This window comes from Acipenser ruthenus, chromosome 1 (genome assembly GCF_902713425.1).
Source record: "Acipenser ruthenus chromosome 1, fAciRut3.2 maternal haplotype, whole genome shotgun sequence".
Classification (NCBI taxonomy): Eukaryota; Metazoa; Chordata; class Actinopteri; order Acipenseriformes; family Acipenseridae; genus Acipenser; species Acipenser ruthenus.
Window position 1 is genome coordinate 29,852,695 of NC_081189.1, and position 23,824 is coordinate 29,876,518.

At 36.5% G+C, this 23,824-nt stretch overlaps 1 protein-coding gene across 5 annotated transcripts in view; it reads right to left on the reverse strand.

Moving 5' to 3' along the window:
• The window catches only part of LOC117420538 (A-kinase anchor protein 2), a 165,847-nt gene that overhangs the window by 117,823 nt on the left and 24,200 nt on the right, over positions 1-23,824 (reverse strand). For 3 of the 5 annotated variants that reach the window (XM_059023358.1, XM_059023354.1, XM_059023367.1), the window contains one exon: positions 12,978-13,023. The exons of 1 other annotated variant lie outside the window; for it this stretch is intronic. In XM_059023358.1, coding sequence (XP_058879341.1) covers positions 12,978-13,023 — 46 coding nt within the window. Of the gene's footprint in view, positions 1-12,977; positions 13,024-19,215; positions 19,367-23,824 lie in introns of those variants that run through there. One more of the 5 variants, XM_059023363.1, reaches the window with a different exon arrangement.

Here is a 23,824-nt window from a genome sequence, read left to right on the forward strand (position 1 = left end):
ATTACAATGGGATCCTCCTGTAGCATTGCCACTTTAAAAGTTCACATTAATGGTTCATTGTACAAAGAACTCCCTTGTGAATTATTGATCCACAATAAAATATGGCAAAATGCCACAACACATTATTTGCTCATTAGTTCAGTCTTAATGCCTGACCCTTAAATCTGTATCCACCATTACCAAATTACCTTTAATGGCAATGCAACAGTTCAGAACAATGATTGATGGTTTATCGAATTGCTGGGTAAATCACTGGTGTTATCATCATCCATACCAGTATAAATAATGACACTTCATCAACAGATATATAACATTTTCTTGAAGGTCAGTTATATATATATATATATATATATATATATATATATATATATATATATATATATATATATATATATTTCAATATTTCAACTTGAGACCGGCATTTGCCTCTCCAGGGAAATTACATTGAGCTAGTGGAGCACTAAAACACTATAAAAAGCACTGAAAAATCCTTCCAAAGTATTCATCATCGTATAATAAAGAAACCCATGTTGTCCTGAGACCATCAATATACCCTCTTGCTCCCTTTAAGAGGCATAAGACAAAGTGAAATTGCAATCAATAGCAATGTCTTGTGAGGCTGTCTCTCTGAAGCTGTACCGCAGAATCTGTTATTTCTCAGGAGAATGTGGGTATTTTCTTTGTTACATACATTTCCAAAGGCAAGTGGGTTACTGTGACCAGGCTGGCTCCTGTGGTGACATCAGGCCAGGAAAATAGACAGACAGCAGTGCAGTTTGAACAAAACAAAACACTGAACTAAAAACGAAACGGCACAGTGGCCAAAACAAACAGACTAACAAACAGACACGGAACACAAGTATCATGCTAACCTGAACAAGCACGTGTAGCAAATTGTTCTCTAAGCTTGACATTCAGTTTTAGTTTCACGTCTCACGACTCACCACTCACCACTCACGTCTCGTTCCGCCTCTGAACACACTCAACGTTCAGCCAAAGCTGCTTGTTTTTATATTGTGGCCGAAGGATTAACTGGCTATCAATTACCTAGTTTATCCCCTGATCATATTCGGCACGGGGTTTCTAATATGCGTGGTCAACAGCCAGTTTGTCAATAATCACTCGCTGTTGACCACGCATTCTCACGATTTTATCTGGATGGGGCATTTTAACACACAAACAATTTTTACACACAAACAATACATTTTAAATAATAATTCAACAAATAATATAATACACACAGGAAAGAGTTATTTATTTTTGGTTTGGTAGTGTTATTGAGTGCTGAAAAAGAGTGCTTTAAGAATGTAGCCCACTGTTTTTAAGAGAAAAAATAAATACATAAAAATACTGTTTATAACTTTCTCTGACAAGGACAAGTACTGGAGACTCCTCGCTGTGCAATGACCTATGCATTGGAAAGCCTGTCTCTAAATGAAGGTTCAACCTATCTCTACAGAAACATATATCACTGAAGAGTTACTATATGTGACAACCAAGGCAGAAGCAATAGCCTGAGGCCTGTTGCTTATGAAGACATGTGTTCACATATAGAAATATTGCAGAACATTTAGCAAACAAACTGGCTTTTTATAGTATACCCATCAACTGCCAGTCAACACTGAGTAACATAATTAGCAACCACAATACAATCATGCGATAAGAAACGAGTTATCTATATTTGCATTTGTCTGTTATAATTAAATGGAGTGAATTATCTTCTAGTACTGAGCACAGACCTAACTTAGAAATAAAGAGCACAAGACATTTATATGGTTGAAAATCTACTGAAACATTCCAAACCTGTACTGTAAACTCCTGGCAAACTACTTGAATATTTTGATATTTTTACACAGATATTGATATCTTAAATATTCATAACATGGGCTGCTAAAAGTGATCACAAGCTTGTGATATGCAGGTAGCAAACATTTTTTATTTCATTTTATATATCTGTCTTTGGGTCGGTCCAATCATTACACTGGCTGTGAAGCACGTCAGTCATTAGGAGCAGTTTCTGGTTGGTTGATGATAGGAAAGTAGTCATTAATAAGGTGGGGAAGATTTTAGTCTCCAGGTGAAACAACCTAGGCAGTGCAAATACTGTATAACAGACTACCTGGAATTAAGACTGAAAAGCTTTATTTTACTTACAGTAGTCTGATACCAGATATTATTTTTTTAAATGAAAATGTGTGTTTGCCAAAACCTGTACTTCTTTCTGCATTTCTGTGCATCAGAAGTACAGATTATGACATTATTATATTATTATTTCCTCAGCTTAAAGACAATGTAAAGTTTGTTCCTCTAGTAATTCCTGTTTTAATAAAATGGGTGGCCCCAGTTTTATATAAATGGGCTCGTCTTTAGATTTTTTTTAACCATCTTACACATCTTTGCCAGGTCATTAAAAGGTGTACCTGGAAAATTAATTACATTTAATTACATTTAGCAATAGGACAAATACATATAATGTAGGTCATAATGGAGCACTGTCATATAGAATAGATTCTCCACTACGTGACATCTTAACACCTGGATATTCCATATACGGTCTGACATATAGAGCCAAACAATCAGCAACTGTAGGAGGCTTGAAACACGTTGGAACTGCTTCATACGTGTGGTCTGGTTTTCATCAAATTCAAAATAAACCACTCTGGTAAACAAACTACCCTAATCTGATACATCAGACTAATACATTTAGTGTTGTATGTTAGCTATATAAGTACTCTTGCACTGTGATGCCTGGTGTACAATACATTCTAGTTTTAGTGTTAAAGTTCTGCTGACATAGTGTTAACTATGCCAGAATACTCTTAGTGTCATCAGCTCAAGGCACTAAAGTCTTAATGGTAATGGAAAAGAAAGTCAGCATTTGTCAACATTAATATGTCTTGTTTATGCTGGTAATTACTGTGTATGTACAACCCTTGAGAAATATTTACATTTACATTTTATAAAATAAAAATCATCAACTAGAAACAAATGCCTTCAAAACATTCAGCTACTTTTTATTGAAGACTTATATATGCACCTTCAAATATGACACTGCCATGGTTTGAGCAGGCAGACCATGTAAGTGCTTAAAAATACTGTGGAGACACACACACACACACATAAGAAATACACAATCGACTATTATACAGGGTAGTATAAGAGGAAACGAAATGGATTTGAAGGAACTGGTTATCATACTGTAATACATTTAAGGTGCAACACCTTGCACCATTGCTTTTTTGATGGGGTTTACTTGAATGTCTATTGTGAAAGCCAGAATCTTTGATTTGATTTCTTCTGATTAGGAAGAATACTTTCCACACTGAAATCTCTGGGAAAAGTCAGTCTGTGAGACATTTTTTTGGCCTGGAAATGTAAGCCAATAATCAGATGTACAGTTCTTGACTCTTCCCACAGTATTCTGAGATTTGTAAAACGACTTTATTGAAAACAAATCAATACCACAGAACTTAATTTAAAACTACAATGTATTTCTTCTCTAGAGGTTATGCCTTGTGGGATCTGCATTTGGATGCAAAATTAAGTTCTCAACATGTTTGATTAAACTTTATTGTTTCACTACTCCCATCATATATGATTAAATTGGACCCTCTTTGAAAAGACTTCAAAACCACAAAAATTGATTCTGAACTTCTGTGCACTCTCCCTTTCCTTTTTATTTTAGGTAAGACTGATATAAAGCCTGAAGCTGTACCTCTTCAGAGCATGATCTTGTCATATCTCGGAGGAAGCAGGGTTGGTCCTGGCGAGCTCTTGGGTGTGGTGGGGGTAATAAGGGTTACAAGGAGTGGTGTTAGTGGCTCAGCAGGAGGTAGTCCTCTCCTTGTGTCATAGCGCAACCAAAACCCAAGCAATTGCTGCCCTTTCTGATTAGACATTAAACTAAGGGTCTGTCTATATACACTGTAACATTAAAGATCCTATGACATTCATTTGAGGCAAACTTTATAAACCCTTTAAAGGCAAAAGCTCCATACAGGTCAATACAACTACCCCTACCAATAAATATAAAACATATGAATAAATAAATTAAAACTTCAAAAAAAAGTTAGGGGAAACATAAAAACAGTTTTAATATCATGTTGCTTCATTGCTTTGATCCAAGACTGTGCCTGAAGAACAATTCAGTGAATTATATGCCTAATAAGCAAAATTAAAAAATAAAAAAGATTCATTGACACTTGCAATATTTGATTATATCAATATCATCAGTATCATGAGACTGTACTTCACAGAAATAATCTTATTTGCGGTCATAAGCTGCATCCTCACTGGATGCGAGCGACGTGAGCAAAGTCGCAGAATGTCAATCCTCACCAGACGCGACTTGGAAACAATCCAAAAGACTGGAAATAAATACATGACCCCGCCCATGCATTCCTATTGGACACACTAGAGATGGGCTGCCGTATAACAAAACAGGTCTTGTTTTAATAAAAGGTTACCACCCTGACCTCCGGCAACTCTGTTGTAAAATAAAGGTTGGACTTGTAAAATCTATAGATCAGAGTTATTGAACATCCCTATATATCCATCAGTTTTATTGTTATCATTATTAGTCATAGTAATTGTACAGTTGTAGTCATAGTATTTTCTTTTTTTTTTTTCATGGTACCAGTAGTTGTAGTAGTCTGATTTGAAGCCTGGTACATCTGTCAGAAGACAGCTGGACAATAGAAGTATAGTTGAAATGATATTTTCAACAAAATAATTTTATTGTTATACATTTATATGGACAACTTACTGCAATCTCAACTGTGTTTCTTTGTACATTCCTTCTTTGATCCTTTTTGCTTATTAACCTAAGTATTTTAAAGTGCATTATTATTATTATTATTATTATTATTATTATTATTATTATTATTATTATTATTATTATTATTATTATTACGTTGTTGTTGTTGTTAAGCACTACATAATCACCATCTTCATTATTAATATTATTACTATTATTAAAATCTGTGTTATTATGCGCAGGTCACCACTTACCTAGTATTATTATTTACTTTTATTTAGTTTTTCCTTTTAAAACAGTCCGGTGAACTTGACAGAAAATGCTTTATAAATATGGCTCACAATCTTCACTATGTATGATCTTGGTAATGTTGGGATGTGTCACATAGAATACAAACATGTTGCTGGCTTTGTTTTACAACGTATAGGATAGTAAGACCTCGATAATATTTTTGTTTGTTTGGTGTATCTCCACAAAACTTTGCTTTATGCGGATTTGTGCCACAGAACAATTTAGTGAACAAAATGTTATTTATCATAAAAACAAACAAACAAACCAAAAAAAAAAAAAAAAACTATAGCAAAATGGCCTGCAAAAAAGCCAGCAAAAGTGCACATTATTCATTTAAATGCTGGATATATAGACTGCATTATTGTAATTAAGACCAGTTACTAAATTTGTCTGGTCAAAAAACATTTTTTTGCTGCCATTTTTGCATTGCTTTGCTCACAATATTGTAAACAACATGCAGAGACTCAATGTATCCACTCCACTAGCTCTCATGTGACTGTTACCATTTTACACTGAAGAACTGTAGTGGTTCTTCGGTAATTAGCACCTTTCTTCTTCAAGCTGATTAATACAGCCTAGAACTATTATTTGCATAGTGCATCATTGTGTATTTTATACCATACATTACTGTAGTGTTTTATGTTTTTACAGGTTCATTTCTGAGAGGAGGTAATTAAGTCCACAGCCACCTCTGTATTTCTGTTAGGTTGACATTACTCTATGCTAATTATTTCCTAATATAGAAAGTGACAACAGTGATTAGAGGGATTCAAGGAATGACGATCGAGTCCGTTCTGAAAAATACAATTGTGCATCCAGGGTTAAAATGCATACTGTATATTTGATTCTTGAAGGCTTTTCTCTAAATGATTCATTCTAACCGCCTTTAAGAAGTCACTGGAAGCAGATTCCGAAGAGGCTGATTAGATTTAATCAGATGGAAAATGTGTTAAAAAGGTCACCTAAGGCCCCACACTGGTTCAACCTTTAGCTGTGTAGATTAACATTTTAATGGCATTTCCACTGCTATAGGTAACTCTCGCTAAGATGACACAAATAATATTTAAATGAGTATATTGCAGCTCTCTTCATTAACATATTTTTTCTTAGTACATACGACAAAATGTGCACTTTGCGAATTGTCGTAACGGAAATGCAAACTGCTGTATGTTTGCACTGTGACTGGCCCATCTTAGTACACCTACCCCTTAGTCTTCAATTATTAAAAATAAACACTGCTAGTTCTACAATTTCTGTCTGTTATGTCACCATGTATTATAACAAATAATATACACCAAAACTGCACATGTAAGGCTATAATTCTATTCCGGGTTTCTGGTGACATTGATAAATCACCAGAGTTAGCACTCTAATAATAATAATAATAATAATAATAATAATAATAATAATAATAATAATAATAATAATAATAATAATAATATACATCCAAATGTATAACATCTAGATATACAGTGGTTCAAATTGATACAAAAACACACAAAACTAAGAACTAAACAAACTGCTTACAAATGTACAAGATCGTGTCTGCAACATCTCATTCCAGACCAGTTCCACAAGGTAAAATACACTTCTCTTATCTTCTTACTCTGGCAGCATGTTATAATAGTGCTTTTCAAATGGATTTTACTTGGCAGGTATTCTTGTACAGGACTAGAATAGATCCCAGTGCCCCAATAATAGTTAGATGTGAAGATAATCTTGTATGTCTCCTTGCAATGAAAACAGATGCTATCTTATCAAAAATGGCTCTCTGAACAGAGAAATGTATCAGGTCACAGTTATAATATTACAAGCCACAATATATTTTAAAAACACAGTTTTGCTGAACCAAATTATTTGTAACTTTCAAATAAAAGAAAAGGTAAAATGTACAACGACTAAACATGACCAGCTCTGTATGCCAATGGACAGATGGTATCTTATAAATGCTATTTAGCTTTTTCTTTCATGCATGGCCCAAAGCTTTAGATATGGAAGTGATCCATGGGAATTTAAAAAAGGGATAGCCTTACCCCGGTTCTCTGCAAGACATGGACTATACCATATTACCAGATGGCAAATAAAGGACAGGTATGCATGTGTTAGACTATTAAATCACCAACATGCATGCACAATTACACTTTGGATTACTGCAGAATAACAGAATACTCTAAGCAATCAGGTGACTAGTTCAGTGTGATTTGGGCCAATGGCTTGCCTCCCTATGCGTGTTATTGTCTAAGTAATGAGTTAGCTCAGAAGATGATGACTGTTTATGCAATGAAGCTGTGTGCCAAGTGCCTAAAGATAGACACTGGAGGAAACACATTTTCAGTGAGAGAAGGTAGGAAGTACAGGGTCCAATAATGCCTTTGCCAAAATAAATAAATCCACAGTCACAGGTGGATGTAGGAAATTAAATAGGTATAAGACAAAGCAATTAAAGATCATTTGCAGAGGAACATCACAATATAATAGTACTAATGAGACAGGACACAAGATAACAAACAATCATTAGATCAGAGCATGCATAACAATGGGAAAACTCTCAAAACAAAAAACACTAAAATCTAATTGGTGCACAGCGCGTTAAATTCTGAAGACAGGGCAATTATAGCATTTACAGGCTATAGCCATTCATTATAATGATAGTGATATTTTGAACCCAGAAATTCATGACATACAAATTCTTCTGATTCGTATGTGTTCTCATGGGAGTTTCTCGAAGCTTCAGTGGAAAGCCACTGGAATTCCAATTAGTGCCAATATAAACCTTTTTGGTAAAGCCCTGCAGAGTAACTATAGGCTTCATATATAGATGGCCAATAGCAGCACTACAATAAAACTACAATGTAAAGAGAACTACGTCATAGTGAGGTTCAATTAATAAAAACAAAAGGGGGTAATAAAGTTGAGCAGTGAAAAGGAGACTAAGTGGAATTAGCTAATATGTCTGCTACAGAAAATAAAAAAAAAACCCTTGGAAGAGAAATTTAAATAGCTGCTTGTTCTCTCCTAGAGAAGACTTACTATACTGGAATATAATTCAATTACCTTTTATTTTCATGACCTCTGATTTCAGAAATGCCACACACATGCTATACTTATCCAATAATACACTGACCACACAGTATTACTAACTTGATACAGTACAATATTATTATTACAAATGTATCCACAATGCTAATATGGTATGAACCTCGCAAGTCCTTATTACTGAGCTATTCTATCACACTTTTATAAAACAACAAAAGTGAAAAACGCTTCAAGAAAAAAAAAAGCGACACGCATTTCGGCCACTCATTATTATCACTTAAACCTCACAGACTGTCTCAACCAATCAGGTAACAAGTAGAGTGGTCATTATCCCACGGGAAGATTCCCTCTAAAAGACTTTAGAATCTTGATTATTGATTCATAACTACAAATATTAACCAAAAAACATATCTTAAAAATGTCTTCACAAACAAAAACCTTTGTTTGTTTCATAACAGCATTAATAGAACTCCTCTTTTTCTTCCCTATGGACACTCTTCCTTAAATGCGCTTTACTTGCTCTTATCTGCCCCCTATTTTACTGCATTTAATCCTGTACTTTAGAGTACTGTAATCTGACAAGTGTTATTTAATCTGTAGTATTTTGTATTTAATTATATCCTGATGTAACTATCACTGACAGTGTTATCTGCTAAGTTATTGAATTGTATTTTGTCATACTTGTATTGCTAGAACCAAAGTCATTGTATTTATCTTGCTCTTAATTGTATTATTACTTGTACTGTGATTCTTGATATGTATTTTTGTTTACGACTGTAAGTCGCCCTGGATAAGGGCATCTGCTAAGAAATAAATGATAATAATAATATCCACCACAGGGGTCATTACCTGTATATAATTTACCTTGTCTTAAGTTAAGTGCACTTGCATTAGGCTTGTGACACCTAACCATTGACACAGGTTATGACCACTGGGTCAGACATTAGTGCTAGACATTTGCATAAGACTACATGGACAAAGCTCACTGTAGGATATTGTAACATGTAATGCAAGGGTTTGGCCAGTGAATGACATGGAACGGGCGTTCATGGGGTGGATTTAGCACAAAGCTCAAGATGAGCACTCTGACTGCATGTGGAGAGCAAGTAAAACCAACTTGTTGTTTTAAAACAGCCATGGGGGTTAGAACTGGACACTCGGTCATTTGGGGTGTGGGGACCACAAATTAAAAGTTCATAGAATTGTTTCAATCCTGCCGAGCCAGCCCTGTATGTAATGGTTTTACCTAGGAAAGCCAATCTTTTCATGTAACTTTCACCAGTTCAGTTCCTTGTAACTCAGTATGTTTACCACTATGGAAGGCTCTTACTGAGAAAGAACAACTGGTAGCAGGAGGGGAATTTGGGGGTTGGGAAGGAATGGCTGAGCGGGAGACATAAAATGACCTGAATTCCTCCTGTTCCTACTAGCATGTTCACACAAATGTTATAAGAGACGAAACCTGAGGACTCTGGCTAGCCCTTTCAGTTTTCCCACTGATTGGTCCTGCCCCCCTGCATGGGGCAGCAGACACTGCCAGGCAGCTGCTACTATAATTAGCTAACTCTATCCCCTCCCATCTAACTCTTCTCACTGGGGGAAGGGGGCTCTGAAATTAAAATCATCTGTGTAAACAAACATCATAATGCTAGTTACACACAGCCAAGCACCCCTCAGGCTGCAACTTCTGTGCCTGAATAGACAGTTCCTGCATTTACTGGAAGCAACAGTTTTTAACCCTTTCCAAGAAACACTGAATGACACATGCGAGACTATAGTGAAGACCTGCCAAAAGTTTAAGTTTGTCCTTAGGGTCTAATAAATGCACATATTTTTGTCTAGAATATATTACATTTGGCTTTAAACCATCATTTCCACCGCCAATAAAAAGTAATGAAAGGAATGCTTGGATGTTGTTGTTTAGTTGAAAAATGTACTTAGAAGAGTTCACTAAGATTCACTAAGATGTTGTTACTATGTGATATTTGTTTTTGGCTGGGTGTTTTTTGGGGGCTAAGTACTTTTAATGATTTTAAGTGGTCTGAAATGTAGGCTACAGTGATGTATTTAAAACTAAAATTATTTTTTATTTTATCTGACAACTTTAACTGCAAGTCAAGAAGTGAAGCTGATGAGTTAGTTCATCAGCCAATTTACAACCTTTCTGCATTTGGGGGACTCAAAACAATTTGCCTAGAGTACGTGGGTGGGGGCAGATATAGTGCAACAAGTAGTAGAAACAATGTAACATTACTCGAGACTGCAGCAGACCCAGTTCAAGACGATTCTTGGGGTGAGGTTCATCGCACTAAACTTATTATATTAGCAAACCAATCCTACAAAGACCAAGCCCACATCACAAAATGTTATTTTTCTCTCTTCCACACTGCCTCCTTTGCTACTGTGTCTACCTTATTGGGGGTCAGTGGTCCTGTATAACTTGGCCTTAATTGAAATCTGGCCATGTTAGATCCTGGGCCAAACTCTCTAACCATTCCATACTTTTAAACTACATGCTCACTTCCAAACAGGTCCTGCTTCAAGTTTGGCTTACGATCAACCTACTGTCCTAAAGCATAGGCTTTATAAGTCAGTGGGATCACATTAGTCCTTAGTTTGAAGTATCACCCACAATCGCCATGCAGTAGAGCTGGAAGATGGAAAATATAATTCTCAAGGCAGGAGTTCAACTGCTGACCTTCATGCTCAGAGCCCAAACATGTGGGTTGGGATCTAGACCTCAGGTTATGGTGCATATTTCCAAATTAAGAATACACAATTGCACATGACCATTAGATTTCAATTAATCTGCAACTGGGACATTGGTGGGTTCTACAAAGAAGTTGCTATGTGTGGCTTCGGGTTAGCCTGTTATTCAAAGATTTTATTTAATAATGCTCCCATTTCTTTAAAGCAGATGGGGAAGCTTTACTTCACTATTGCAGTTTATTTTATTGCACAGCTATGGCCAAAGGTTTTGCATCACCCTATAATTAACATATTTTGCTTCATAAAGTTGAATGAAACCTGCTGAATAATGTTAACATATTGAATTACATATCGCTTTGCAGCTTTCCATATACTTAACAAAAAACTGACAAAAATGTAACAATGCGACATATCAAAATCTAACCTGAAATACTGTACTATTATGGCTTCCAGTAGACTTCTGCAATATCATTTAGCTGTTTCCTTGTTTACATAATGTTAAGTAAAATAATAGATCCAAACTCTGTTCATATAGTTTTTTTTTTTTTTTAATTATGCCTCAATCCTAAGATTCTAGGTGTTGCATAACTTTTGTCCATTGTTATATAGAATGTAACAACTTGGTCCACTGACTCCTTTTTTAATAACATTGAATTTGTTAATTACTCCAAGGAACACAGTGCTGTATAAATGACAAACAGTTTTTAATTGACCAGTGACTTTGGGTTTTCCAAACAGCTGTATGCTCTCATTGAGTCTATGATATGTGTACCACTGTATAATATGGCTTATGCCTATACTAATTTATAAGATATTGTAGCTTAAGCACTTTGCCATATTTTAATGTGTAAAACTATCAAGAAAATATTTGTAACAGTAATTTAACATTTCTGCTATTTTTTACTGTAACAGTTGTTTTTGTTCAATCACAAAATGTGCCTTTGGCTTTGGCTTTGCTTTAAAATAATTGAACCTGTATCTATCTATTCCAAAAAAATAAACGATGTGAATTATGAAGCTACCTTGCCTTGGCCCAAGCTTTCTGTTAGCTAGCAGGGCATGTTTGAATTGCTTGTCAACTCTATTTAACCTCACGTTCCCAAAGCAGATATGTATAAGTGCATTCTCAGCTGGCGGGGATGAAAATGATCTACTTTTGCCTTATAGAAAACTAAAATACGTTTAATATTAATGGTGCATAAATATTACATACTGTCATATGTACTAAAAAAAAGAAGTTTATAAAAGAAGATATGATCCATAAAAAATAGACACTGAATGTAGCTATTTTCCTGTAAAATCCTAACTTGAAATATAACCATGCCTTGTCAACACACACCACTAACAATAATAGCACCACTCACAATAAACTACTCTTATTTGTGCTGTCTAGGCTTTTTCTCAGCTACATGACATGTTGAATATCCCCAGGTGCATTAAGTGTAATTTATATCTTATACTATACCATAGCTTTTCATGTTCCCATTGTTTGAAGCTAGTGCTAACCAGTAAATTGGCTGGAAATGCGGTTTAGAATATATCTCCAAACTTACAAGGTAAATCAAAGCAGAAGAAACACATACGTATACTTCATAAGCTTTGGTCTTTTCTTTTTTTATATAAAATGTTTTATAGTAAAAATGAGTTTAGAGTTTGCACTTGCATATGAAATATCAGAAAGCACAATATGATTTAAAAATGTACCATATGCTGCTCACTTTCGCGGGCTTGCTTGCCTTGAGTCACACACTGGAGTTAAATTTAGTTTTAAGTTTCCTTAACCCTTGTGGAAACTGTTGACAAAACTGACCTGCTGCTACTTGGTACATCCAGTTTTACTCTTTCAATTTTTTCAAGTTTAATTTTCCTTCATTTTTATTTTAACCCAGCTAAAATTTAAATACCTGGAAAAACAGTAATCTCTTTTGATGATAATACTCCAGAAAACGAGTTCCACATTATCCCTTTTAGAGAAATCCTCCGCAAACTACAAGCCAAATTCTGAATAAAAGACAATAAATAACAATGGACTATTCCAGAGTATATTGCTAATTTAGTGTTCGAAATATCATAAGATTGAAACTGTCCTTCACATTCACACATACACATACACAAACACATGCCCATCTGAGAGTGTAAAAAAAGATGAGCTTTAAGAAAAAACATAAAAAAGCCATTGACTTACTGCTAGGGCTTGAAGCCTTTCCTTGTGTAATTCTGCCTCAGCCATCCTAGAAAGAGGGGGACACAGAAGAAATGTAGTCACAAAAGGAGAAATGCAGAGCCACTGCTTTATTCAACGAGAGTCAGTGAGTGAGAGCTAAATAACACAGAAGCCAGCTCCTCTCGTGTGGAGTCTCCAGTCAGTTTGAGGCACTGTGTGCTGAAGGAAGGATCATTTCAGTCACTGGACGGCTGCCTGATTTCAGCCTGTAATGCTGCCTGCATTTCTCTGCTCTAGCTGTCACAGACCATGTATGTGCACGGGAAAGCAGCTGAGTAGAGGGATAGCTGGCATGGCTGTAATTTCTTTGCTGCTTTGACGTCTTAAAGCTGAATGCTCCTCCTCTACAAGGGTGGAAGGCGCGAGCTTCACATTAGCAGCATGCTAATAATCTGTGCTTGCATGTGTAGTGGTGTAAAAAAAAAAAACTAACAGATAGTAATTGCATATGTGAGAATCAATGAGGTTGTGGGAGAGTACCATTCACCATTTAGAACAAAAAGGAAGATGACAAAAGCTTTTCTGAGGCTCTTTTATTCCCTATTATATAAGACATACTGGCAGACAGGGCAACCCCAGTGGGTTATGGCCTGTAGCAACTGGACATCGCTGTTTGAATCCTTGACACGTGCCACTTGATGATCTGCACGCTATGGGGCGATATCCACTTTTCTAAAATGAAATGGGATACAAACCTTAATTTTTCATTCTACAGTGCTGCATGTTTGTATAAGCTTTCAAAGAATATCCTAATATATGATTATGTGTCTTTCTGGATTTATACAAATGTTAATTTGTGCAAGGAATACTGCTTAAGGGATAATGGTATTGCTGTGGTGGGTGACAAGGTAATAATGGAACCCAAGATTATTTACCTTTGTTTGTCTGAAATAATCCACTGAAAAGGATAACCTTTTGAGAAAAGGGCTTGAGAGTCACTGTGAAGCCTATCCTCAGTAGGCATTGGTTTTAGAACAGATGTAATATATATATTGAGTAACAATTAGAGTTGCTAACAGTGCTGTTAAAATAAAGCATGACCCGTTATAATTTAAATCCTTCTGATAAAAGAAACCAGCAACAAAGGGACTCCACTTTTGAATGAGAAGTTAGCTTGCAGTTACTTTTCTTTGTTGCAAAGAATCTTTAGAAACTATCAATGCTGGTAACTTTGTAGCATCTTCAGAAGCTTCAGTAGATGGTTATGTTTTGTGCAGTAAGTTGTCAGAAGCTGTCATGTGTTTATTTTGCTTGGCAAAGTTAAAGGAGGAGTGAAGTGATTCCTATTAAATGTGAACCTTGCAAAGAAATGACAACTTCTTAGTCAAAAGTGTTACCTGAAAATAATTATATAAGATTATTTTCAGGTAATAATTATATAAGATTATTTTCAGACTGTGGGAGCTGAAAATAAGATTATTTTCAGCTCCCACAGTCACTCGCTCCAAATCAACTCTCAAGACCCACTGGTTCTCTCTTGCTTTCAATGCTCTTCAAGCCTGATATCTGTTATTAGCTGTTGTCTAAATTGCTATTTCAGGTTTTTCACCATCTTATTTGTATAATTCTGCATGACACACACATCCACAATGTTTAGAATTCACATCCTAGCCCTGTATTTAATGTATTATGCCTGTATTTAATGTATTTGCATTGTTTTTTTACTGTTTGTATTTAATGTACTATTACCTGTATTTCACTGTATTTAATGTATTATGCATTGTTCCTCACTATCTTGTAAAGCGCTTTGTGATGGTGGTCCACTATGAAAGGCGTTATATAAAATAAATATTGATTGATTGGTAATCCCATGACATCAAGACCCACATGAGCAAAGCTTATAATTACACCCTTACAGCATATGTATTTGGTTTTGAATTTGTTTGTTATAAAAATGGTAAAATAATACATTTCAGAGAGCGAGTAAAATGAAAACAATGGGGTCTGACAGAACTGTATGCATTTCACATTCTTACAAAAAAATAAATGCTGGTTATTGATTTTTTTAATTTTATTTACTTGCATCATTTTGATTATGTGACATGTTTATTTTGGTTTGTTTTTTTGTAATACATCTAAAGATCCTTTAAGTCTCTTCAGGCTTGTGCCAGGTTGTGGATACTCTAAAACGTATATTATCTGTGGACAATATAATATATTAATAATATTGTGAATCCCTTAGGCATTCTAAGACAACATTGATCTATTTTTTTATTCTGTTATTAAGCAGAACTGCCCATCGGTATAACTTACTTCATCCTGTATTTTGTTTTCTAAGGCAGAGTAAGATTTTGATAACATATTTCTGATTGAATGAAGTCTTTGCAATTTGATGTTGTTAAACGTGACAACATTAATTCCATTATTTTCTGTTAGTTGTAGGTTTGAGTTGAATACCATCATTTCTCAATTTAAAAAGGGTTTTGATGCTAAACAGGCACCAGTTTAATTATAGCACAAGTTAGTGTCCAGGGCTGACTTCTATCCAGAGGCTTATGTGAAACAGTACAGATGTAAACGAGTTTTTCTGTCACACATACAGTAGCTGTATTTTGAGAACCTCTTTAATATGTTCCATTACTTTATTTTAGAATAAATATCACACCTCATAACTGGGTTTCAGTTTGCACTTTTACAGTTGAGGCTAAGTATATTAGCCTCAACATTTGTCAGATTACCTCTTTGAGACTGAAAAACAACACTCTGACCTTTTCCTTTCTCTACACTCCAAACCCCCATAGTTCTGTAACTGCATCTCCAGAGCTCATTTTGGTTTCCAAGCCAAAAAGCTAGCATTCCTCTTGATCCATTATCACAAAAAAAGCTCAAGTGTAAAGATTTGTGGACAGACCTGGGCCTCAAGCATGCTAACACACTCTTGTCTGCTCCTCATAGCTCTGACACTTTGGAGAGCCCGCTGTTCTTTCCTGTACACAAGTAAAAATGCCTTAAAAGGAAAAAAGGCTGAACCAACCATTCAGCAGTCTGAAGTGTGTCTCGGTGCTGAAATACTCTGGGGAATGCAGAAAAAATGCCCCTGGAAAAGATTATAACATAATGTTATGACCAACTCGTGCACAAACAATATAAGCATTGTGTACCAACATGTTTAACTCCACAGGATGTTTATTTTTACTTGGCTTCCCTAGAGGTACCTTATTTGTTAAAAGTGTACTATATGTTAGGAGCAAGGCTTTCTAGTTACTATGGTACAATATGAGCATGCCAACAACTGTGGTAGTCGCCATCTACTGACATTTATCAGAAGAGGCCAACCTAGCTTTAACTCAGCTTCACCACCCTACATACTAGAGGTGCTAGACATAGTACTAACATGTCAAAGCAAACCGAATTAGCCAAACACAGTGCTTTGGATGTAAAAAAAAATACAGGGGTTTCCAAGCTTTCTTGGCTCAAGGTCCCACCATGCAAGTAGGCATCCTGTTTGTACCAATATAAGTAAAGTACTACTGCTTACATTATGCTCAGTGTTATTTCTGTCTGACTGCAAATGCAAATGCCCCTGGAAAAGATTATTACCAACATAAACCTTCCTGTCAAGGTAAGCGGGAGAGTTATAGTTAATTTTATTTATGTATAAATATATCAATATTTATAATTATAAAGTACATTAATAAAGTTGCCTAATTTGTACTCCTTACAATCACTGCCTTCTGTTGTATAATGGTGCTCACTGTAAGTGTGGGCACCAGCTGACATCAATGTACCAGTCGAAATAATCCAAAGCACCTAACAGCAGTGTTTGTATAAATTAACTGAGCCACTCGATCTGGGGAACATTGCTTTGTCAGGATCATGTTGGAAGAGATTTTTTGATATATGCTACAGCGCCCTTGAAACCATCTCATAGCCCCCTGCCCCCAGTTTGAGAACCCAGGCATAGTAAACTACTGTCACTTTTGAAGATGTATAATGTTTGCGCTATTGATGCAACAGAATGTTTTTAGTATTTATAACAAAGGTTTCCATTTTAAATGCTTTGTTAAACCTTCTTATAATCTTAATTTGAATTTATTATCAACTTGAAATACATGCTGTAATTTCTTGATGGGCTCTGTTTTTTAAAAGCAAGTGTAAAGGTTAAGGCAAATTTGTTTGCAAAAAATAAAAGTAACTGTACTAGGAAGAATTTACTGAGAACAATAATTGAACTGCTACTTCCTGAAACTGCCTCTACATGTTTTGACAGGTAGTGAAGGCATAACAACTATTTATTATGAAAACGAACCCTTGTCTTGTATCATACATTATTTAAGGAATAACAGCTTTGCTTATTAACACACTTGACATCCATAATTCCCTCCCCTTTTCCTCTCTAATAATGGACTCCAAGCCATCTATTAGCATATATTATTAAAAATGTTGCATGTAAATATGTCCCAACTGTGACACCATTATATAGATGCATATGCCTGCTTCAGGCTTTTCTTAGATTACTATTTAAAATAAATTGACTGACTGCTAGATCGTCTATTCAAGTAATGTAATGGTAATATAACCCTCTATATATGTGTGTGTGTGTGTGTGTGTGTGTGTGTGTGTGTGTGTGTGTTTGAGGTGGGTCTCACCCATGCTTGCTATTATAAAGCCACAAATATAGCCTAAATGAAATTTCAGTGATTGATTTGATACTAGCTAGGCATATGGAAATAAAACATTCTCAGAAAGGCCTATAACATTTAGTATTGTAAAACTTGAATTATTGACCCATTAGGTAACACGGTCCTACTGAAATACAGTATGTTTACTGCAAAATTTAAAGAGTAAATTATAATGCTTATTATATTTGGCTGACAGACATGTAAGTCACCTGTACCTGCCTGACAGGCTTTCTGTGTGATAATATCGCCAGGATTCATTGACAGTGTGCTAATCCCCTGTATAAATCATAACGTGTGTGGTGTCCATATATTCTACAGTAGCACAGAGGAGCCTTGTTACATGCAGATGTTTTTAAGACATAGTAACAAGACACAGTAAGACAGTAATAAGTAATAAGAATGCCACATTCACAGCATTTTAACAAGAACGACATACAGAAACTGTTTTTTTTTTTTTTTTTTTTACCAAGGATGAATGTGAATGTGTTCCTACTGAACATCTGATGATTCAGAAGTGTCCGTTGTAGCGCCCCCTATGTCCTACTGCAGTGGTCTTTGAATCTTGTTGCCTATTTTTCACTCCAGATTTTCAACTTAATTCTGTTCCTATTTGCAGCACTGATGCAGCACCCAACTTTAATATATATTTAGAAAATAGTTTGGACAAACTACCACACAACTGGGACATTTGCTATTCACTTTCACAGCTCAAGTGATATCAGTGCACCACCAACTGCCTTGACAGACATAAATAAATAGCTTTGCCCGTCTTGCTTGTCATTTTGAAACACTTCCTTTCTATTACTAAATCCCAACATATGGTATGTTTGCAGCGCTTCTGGAACACATTCAAGTCTGCATGCCACACATTTTATGTGTGCTCAGCTAAAGGCAATATGTGGGGGTGGGGGTGGGGGTTGTTCATCCAGTTGGTGGGTTACTTAAGAGTAAAATTATAATATTTCTGATGAAAACAGGGAACAGCAGCAATGTCCCCCACCTGGGATTGAACCAACGAACCTCCAGTCAACAGTCCAGAGCCCTAACCACTACTCCACACTGCTGCCCTAAACTTCATGCCTTCACAAACCACAACATATTTAGCTATCCAGAGTAAATAACATTGTATATTATTTGGGTAAAGAAATTATTCAGCTAAGTGTCTTGCCACTAAGTCGAGTGTTGTGTACTATCTAAAATATTTCATTACAATGTTATTAATGCAGCAGTGTGGAGTAGTGGTTAGGGCTATGGACTCTTGACTGGAGAGTCGTGGGTTCAATCACAGGTGGGAGACACTGCTTCTGTACCCTTGAGCAAGGTACTTTACCTAGATTGCTCCAGTAATAAAAACAAAACTGTATAAACGGGTAATTGTATGTAAAAAATAATGTGATATCTAGTAACAATTGTAAGTTGTCTTGGATAAGGGTGTCTGCTAAGAAATAAATTAATAATAATTAATGCAACCTAATATTTAAATACATAATTTCAATCCTATAGATATTTTTACCTCCCAGCCTATTGTAAAGTGATCCCCGCCTCATCCCACACAGCCACACCAAATCTGTACTCACCACATTTCCAAGCTGCATTCAAAGTATTGTACTCAATACTTCTAAGGTAGAATTATTGTAGCAAAGTGCTGAATCCCCCAAACAAATGGACACCATCCAAAATAACATTTTATTCAGCATTTGTTAATGATTTATGAGCTATTTGGATCCCAGGTTATTCTGTTTGACTTGCATCTGAAAAGCCCTCTCTCAATGAATGGTGCTTTTGTCATTCCAGAACAACCAGTCATCCATGTCCCTTTAGCGTTGGCAAATGAAAGGTAACATATACCTCAAAACAATGTTAACGATGTAATTGCAGTGACAGCTAGGGCCCGACAGTCCGAAGTCATAGCAACCAATTTAAAACTGTGTCAAACTCCTTTCAAGGAAATGGTCTCACTTGGCATTTCAGCAATGAAGTCACAAATGCTTGATTCCACATTTCAGAAATGGAACAAATGTACAGATTATGTTATGCTTTTGTTCCCTGTACCTTTGGTTCTATTGAGTCTTATAGTGCTAATACTCACATTTTGAGCTGTAAATTAAATTTCCTGCCCAGAGAAATGCTCATTCAACTACATTGTAACCTGACAGAATTTCATAAAACAAGAGTCTTAGCTAGTAGACATGAATACCCAAAAGCCTGGGTAGCTAGTCCTTGTAAGAAAAGAGGTTTGCATCCTTTTTTTAGATTAATTTAAAACTGTCTATCAGTTTGGAATTACCAGAAAGGACACTGAATAAGTAAACAGTTAAGCTAATGCTGTAAATAATTAGGCACACATGAGATGTACATTATCACAGCTTTGAGGATACAAGAGGTTTTGAGGGATGACACCAAGGAATCGCAGATTTATTCAGGCCCAACATTTTGAAATTGTACAACTTATACTGTATGCAAAAGTCCTGTTTGCTTTGTTGTTAACTAATGACGCTGCCGAGATGAGAAATTACAAAGAGTTCTCTATACAATTATGAGTGCGTTGACTTATCCTTAGAAGTGGCTTCTTGTACATTCGTGAGGTAAGGCCTGCAAGGCATTTACTGAGTGGGAAATCTTTCATATACATTTACATTGGAACTCAGGTTGCTAAATATATTATACGCTCATTCTTTTGATTTGGAGATGTAAGTTTAACCCTTAACAGGTAAGTTGAACTGATTGCTCTTTAAAAGGTTTACAGCAATGGTCCTCCTCACAATACAGCCTGCTATCTCCAAGTAAACTTACTGTCATATCTAGTTTGCAAATCCTTCCAGTTCTTCCATTTCTACCAGTTTACTAATCTGCAGCACTGGTGCCCTATATGCTGGACGAAAGAGCAGTTTGAATTACGATTCAGTGACTTTTGTAATAGGAAAGTGTAAAAACTTCAGTCAATCAATCAATCTTTATTTTATATAGCGCCTTTCATAGTGGACCACCAACACAAAGTGCTTTACAAGATGCAGTAACGACAAGAAAATCCATAATACTTTAAATACAGAGAAATGCATAATACATGATATACAGTAAAAAAAACAATGCATGATACATTAAATACAGTGAAAAATGCATAATACGTGACAATAGCATAATACATGAAATAGTAGCAACAACACAGCAGCTAATAGCAGATATCAGGCTTAAAGAGCATGGAAAGCAAGAGAGAACAGGTGGACCTTGAGAGCTGATTTAAAGCGAGCGACGGTGGGATCATGCACCAAAGCTGGGAGAGAGTTCCGAAGAGTCAGAGCCATGAAGCTAAACGAGTGTTCTCCAAGTGTGGTGCACTTTTGCTTGGGGATAACAAGCAGGCCAGAATCGGAGGACCTCAGCTTGCGGGCAGGGACATAGCGGGTCAGCAAGTTGAGAAGGTACTCAGGACCCGTGTGATGAAGAGCATTGTAGGTGAGTTTTGAAAGTAATCCTGAACTTTACAGGTAGCCAGTGCAGCTGGGCAAGACGGCGGGTGATGTGATCACGTTTTTTACATCTGGTAAACATCCTGGCAGCGGCATTCTGAACTAGCTGCAATCGGTTTATGGTACGTGCCGGGAGACCACCATAGAGAGAGTTGCAGTAGTCGAGTCGAGAGAAGACAAATGCATGCCAAAGTATCTTTGCATCCAGGAGGGAAAGGTAGGGATGGACTTTGGAGATGTTTTGAAGATGGTAGAAAAAAAATTTGACCACGGAGGAGATATGGGCATCAAAGGAGAGGTTGCTGTCAAGAAGTACACCAAGGCTTCGTACTGTGGGGGAAGGCAGAAGCAGACAGTTTCCGAGGTTCAGAGCAGCTATAGTGAGATTCTTAAGTTGAGTTTTAGATCCTACTAGAAGGAGTTCAAATTTGCTAGTGTTCAGATGATGTCTTGAATGCAAGTCGAGAGCTGGACCATGGCAGTGGGGGTTCCAGGGTCAAGTTTTAAGTAGAGCTGGGTGCCATCAGCATAGCAGTGAAACATGAGGCTGTGTTGGCGGATAAGGTGACCCAAGGGAAGCATGTAGATATTAAAGAGAAGGGGCCCAAGAACAGATCCTTGGGGGACACCACAAGTGACTGGGTTTGCGACACCACTGCATCCAGCATAGAAAACAGACTGCATGCGTCTGGATAGGTAAGAGGACATCCAGGAGAGACAGAATGCCATGATCTCTGGTGTCAAAAGTGGCTATTATATGAAGGAGGACAAGCACAGAGGGAGCACCAGCATCAGCATCAAGCAGGAGATCATTCACAATCCGGAGCACAGCAGTTTCAGTACTGTGATGCTGCCGGAAGCCAGACTGTAGAGGTTCAAGCAGATTGCTTTGCCCTTAACCATTAGACATACAGTAACTCCAATTCTACTCTAATTTACAGAATATTACATGACTGACTGTGTCTGTCACTATAGCCACTAGCCAAGGTCAATGCTTCTTCTTGCACAAAATAATGAGGTAACTGTAAACTATGTATTAATTATAAGATCTGGTTTTAACTTGATAATGTGCTAAAATGAAGTGTTTCCTAGCAGCAGCTACAATCACAGACTGCTAATGCAGTTGAAGAAGTGTTGGCTCCATCGAGAAAATGTTACATTCTTGTGATTTTCCTTGTGTGAGTGTGAGTGTAAGTGTGAGTGTGATTTTTTTTTTTAAACATTGAAGTTTGTACATTTTCAAAGCCAGGTAACTTATACTAACCAAATCTCAGCCAGTTCTTAAATGAAAAATAAAAATACATTAAAAAAACACACATTTTGTGCAAACATAAACAACATAATATAACAGAATATGTGTACAAATTGGAATAAAAAGCCAAATCAGATTTATCCTTTTGAAAAGGCTAAAATTATATCTGTAATTAACAAACATGTTTTTTTGTATCTTTCTGTTAAACAAATAATATAAACTTAAGTTTCTAGGTAGTTTTCTCTCTGCTATTTCCTTCCTTTATAACCATCACAAATTCCTATTTTATAATGTGTTCAGTACATTGTGCCAGCAATGGAAGACCTGTGCGTCGCCTTCAAAATCGCTTCAAAGGGTAACTTCCATTGGTAAGTCCATTTGAAGCCTATATCACATGGTTCATTAACTGTGTATGTGATATGCATACACTGCATAGGGTTAACCTCTGGCACACATTTGATTTTTTGTATTGCATCATTGGTTTACATGCAGTTTAGAAACTCAAAATTCTCTCTCCGTTGTCTTGAGAATGTGATGTAGCATGCCTACATCACATACATTACTCACGTGTGAAGCCAAAACATGGTACGGCTAAAAAGGGATGGGTAAAATCACCTTCTCACGCTAAAAAGCCGTGTAAATTGCATGGCAACAAGTTTGAAAGCCATACCATGTGTTCAAGAGACTTCAGCAATGACGATCCCATTTGTGATGTAGCCTTGCGCAGATTTCTATTATAGCTAAAAGCTGTACCAAACAATTTTTTAATAACAACTGTGATCTGCTGAAAGTAGCGCTGGCAAGCTACTTTGACCAAATAGAAAATATAAGCATACAGTACGAAGGGTTTACAGACCTCTTCATTCAGTATTTATTTTTAATGCGACAACATTCATTCAACGTTTCAAAGTATTGCCATTTTGCAGACGACTCCTAAAATAATAGTGCTTTGTAGTTTATTTGTTTGCGGCCACCTGTGCTTTGCACAAGGGGGGGCGGGGTGTGACAGGGCGGAGACCCTGTATGTAAATAGTGTGGTTTGGTGCATGTGTAAATAAAGTTTGATTGCTTTGAATATAAGTTTGGCTGGGATAGGGTTAATTCCATCCCTGCCAGAATCCATCTGAGGGATGTGGCAAGCCCCAGTCACATGGTACATAAAGGAAGGCAGACCCTTTCTTTGTGGAGGTAGTTAGCAGAAGAGCTGAGAGTAGCAGGTTGTGCTCGCTGCTATCGTACCATGATAGCCTTGCTTGGGTGAAAGTTTATTTTGTTTGTATTGTTGTTTTTGTTTAAATGTTTTATTTAATAGAAGTGTGCCCCGGCAACAATCCCATTTATGCCTCCTTCTTGGCGGTAACACGCCTTGGCCACCGCGCTATCCTTTCACACACCCCCATTGTGCAGTTCCTGGTGCCGGGCCTGAATGTACTAAGCTAATCATTTTGATTGGATATCTTTTTATAT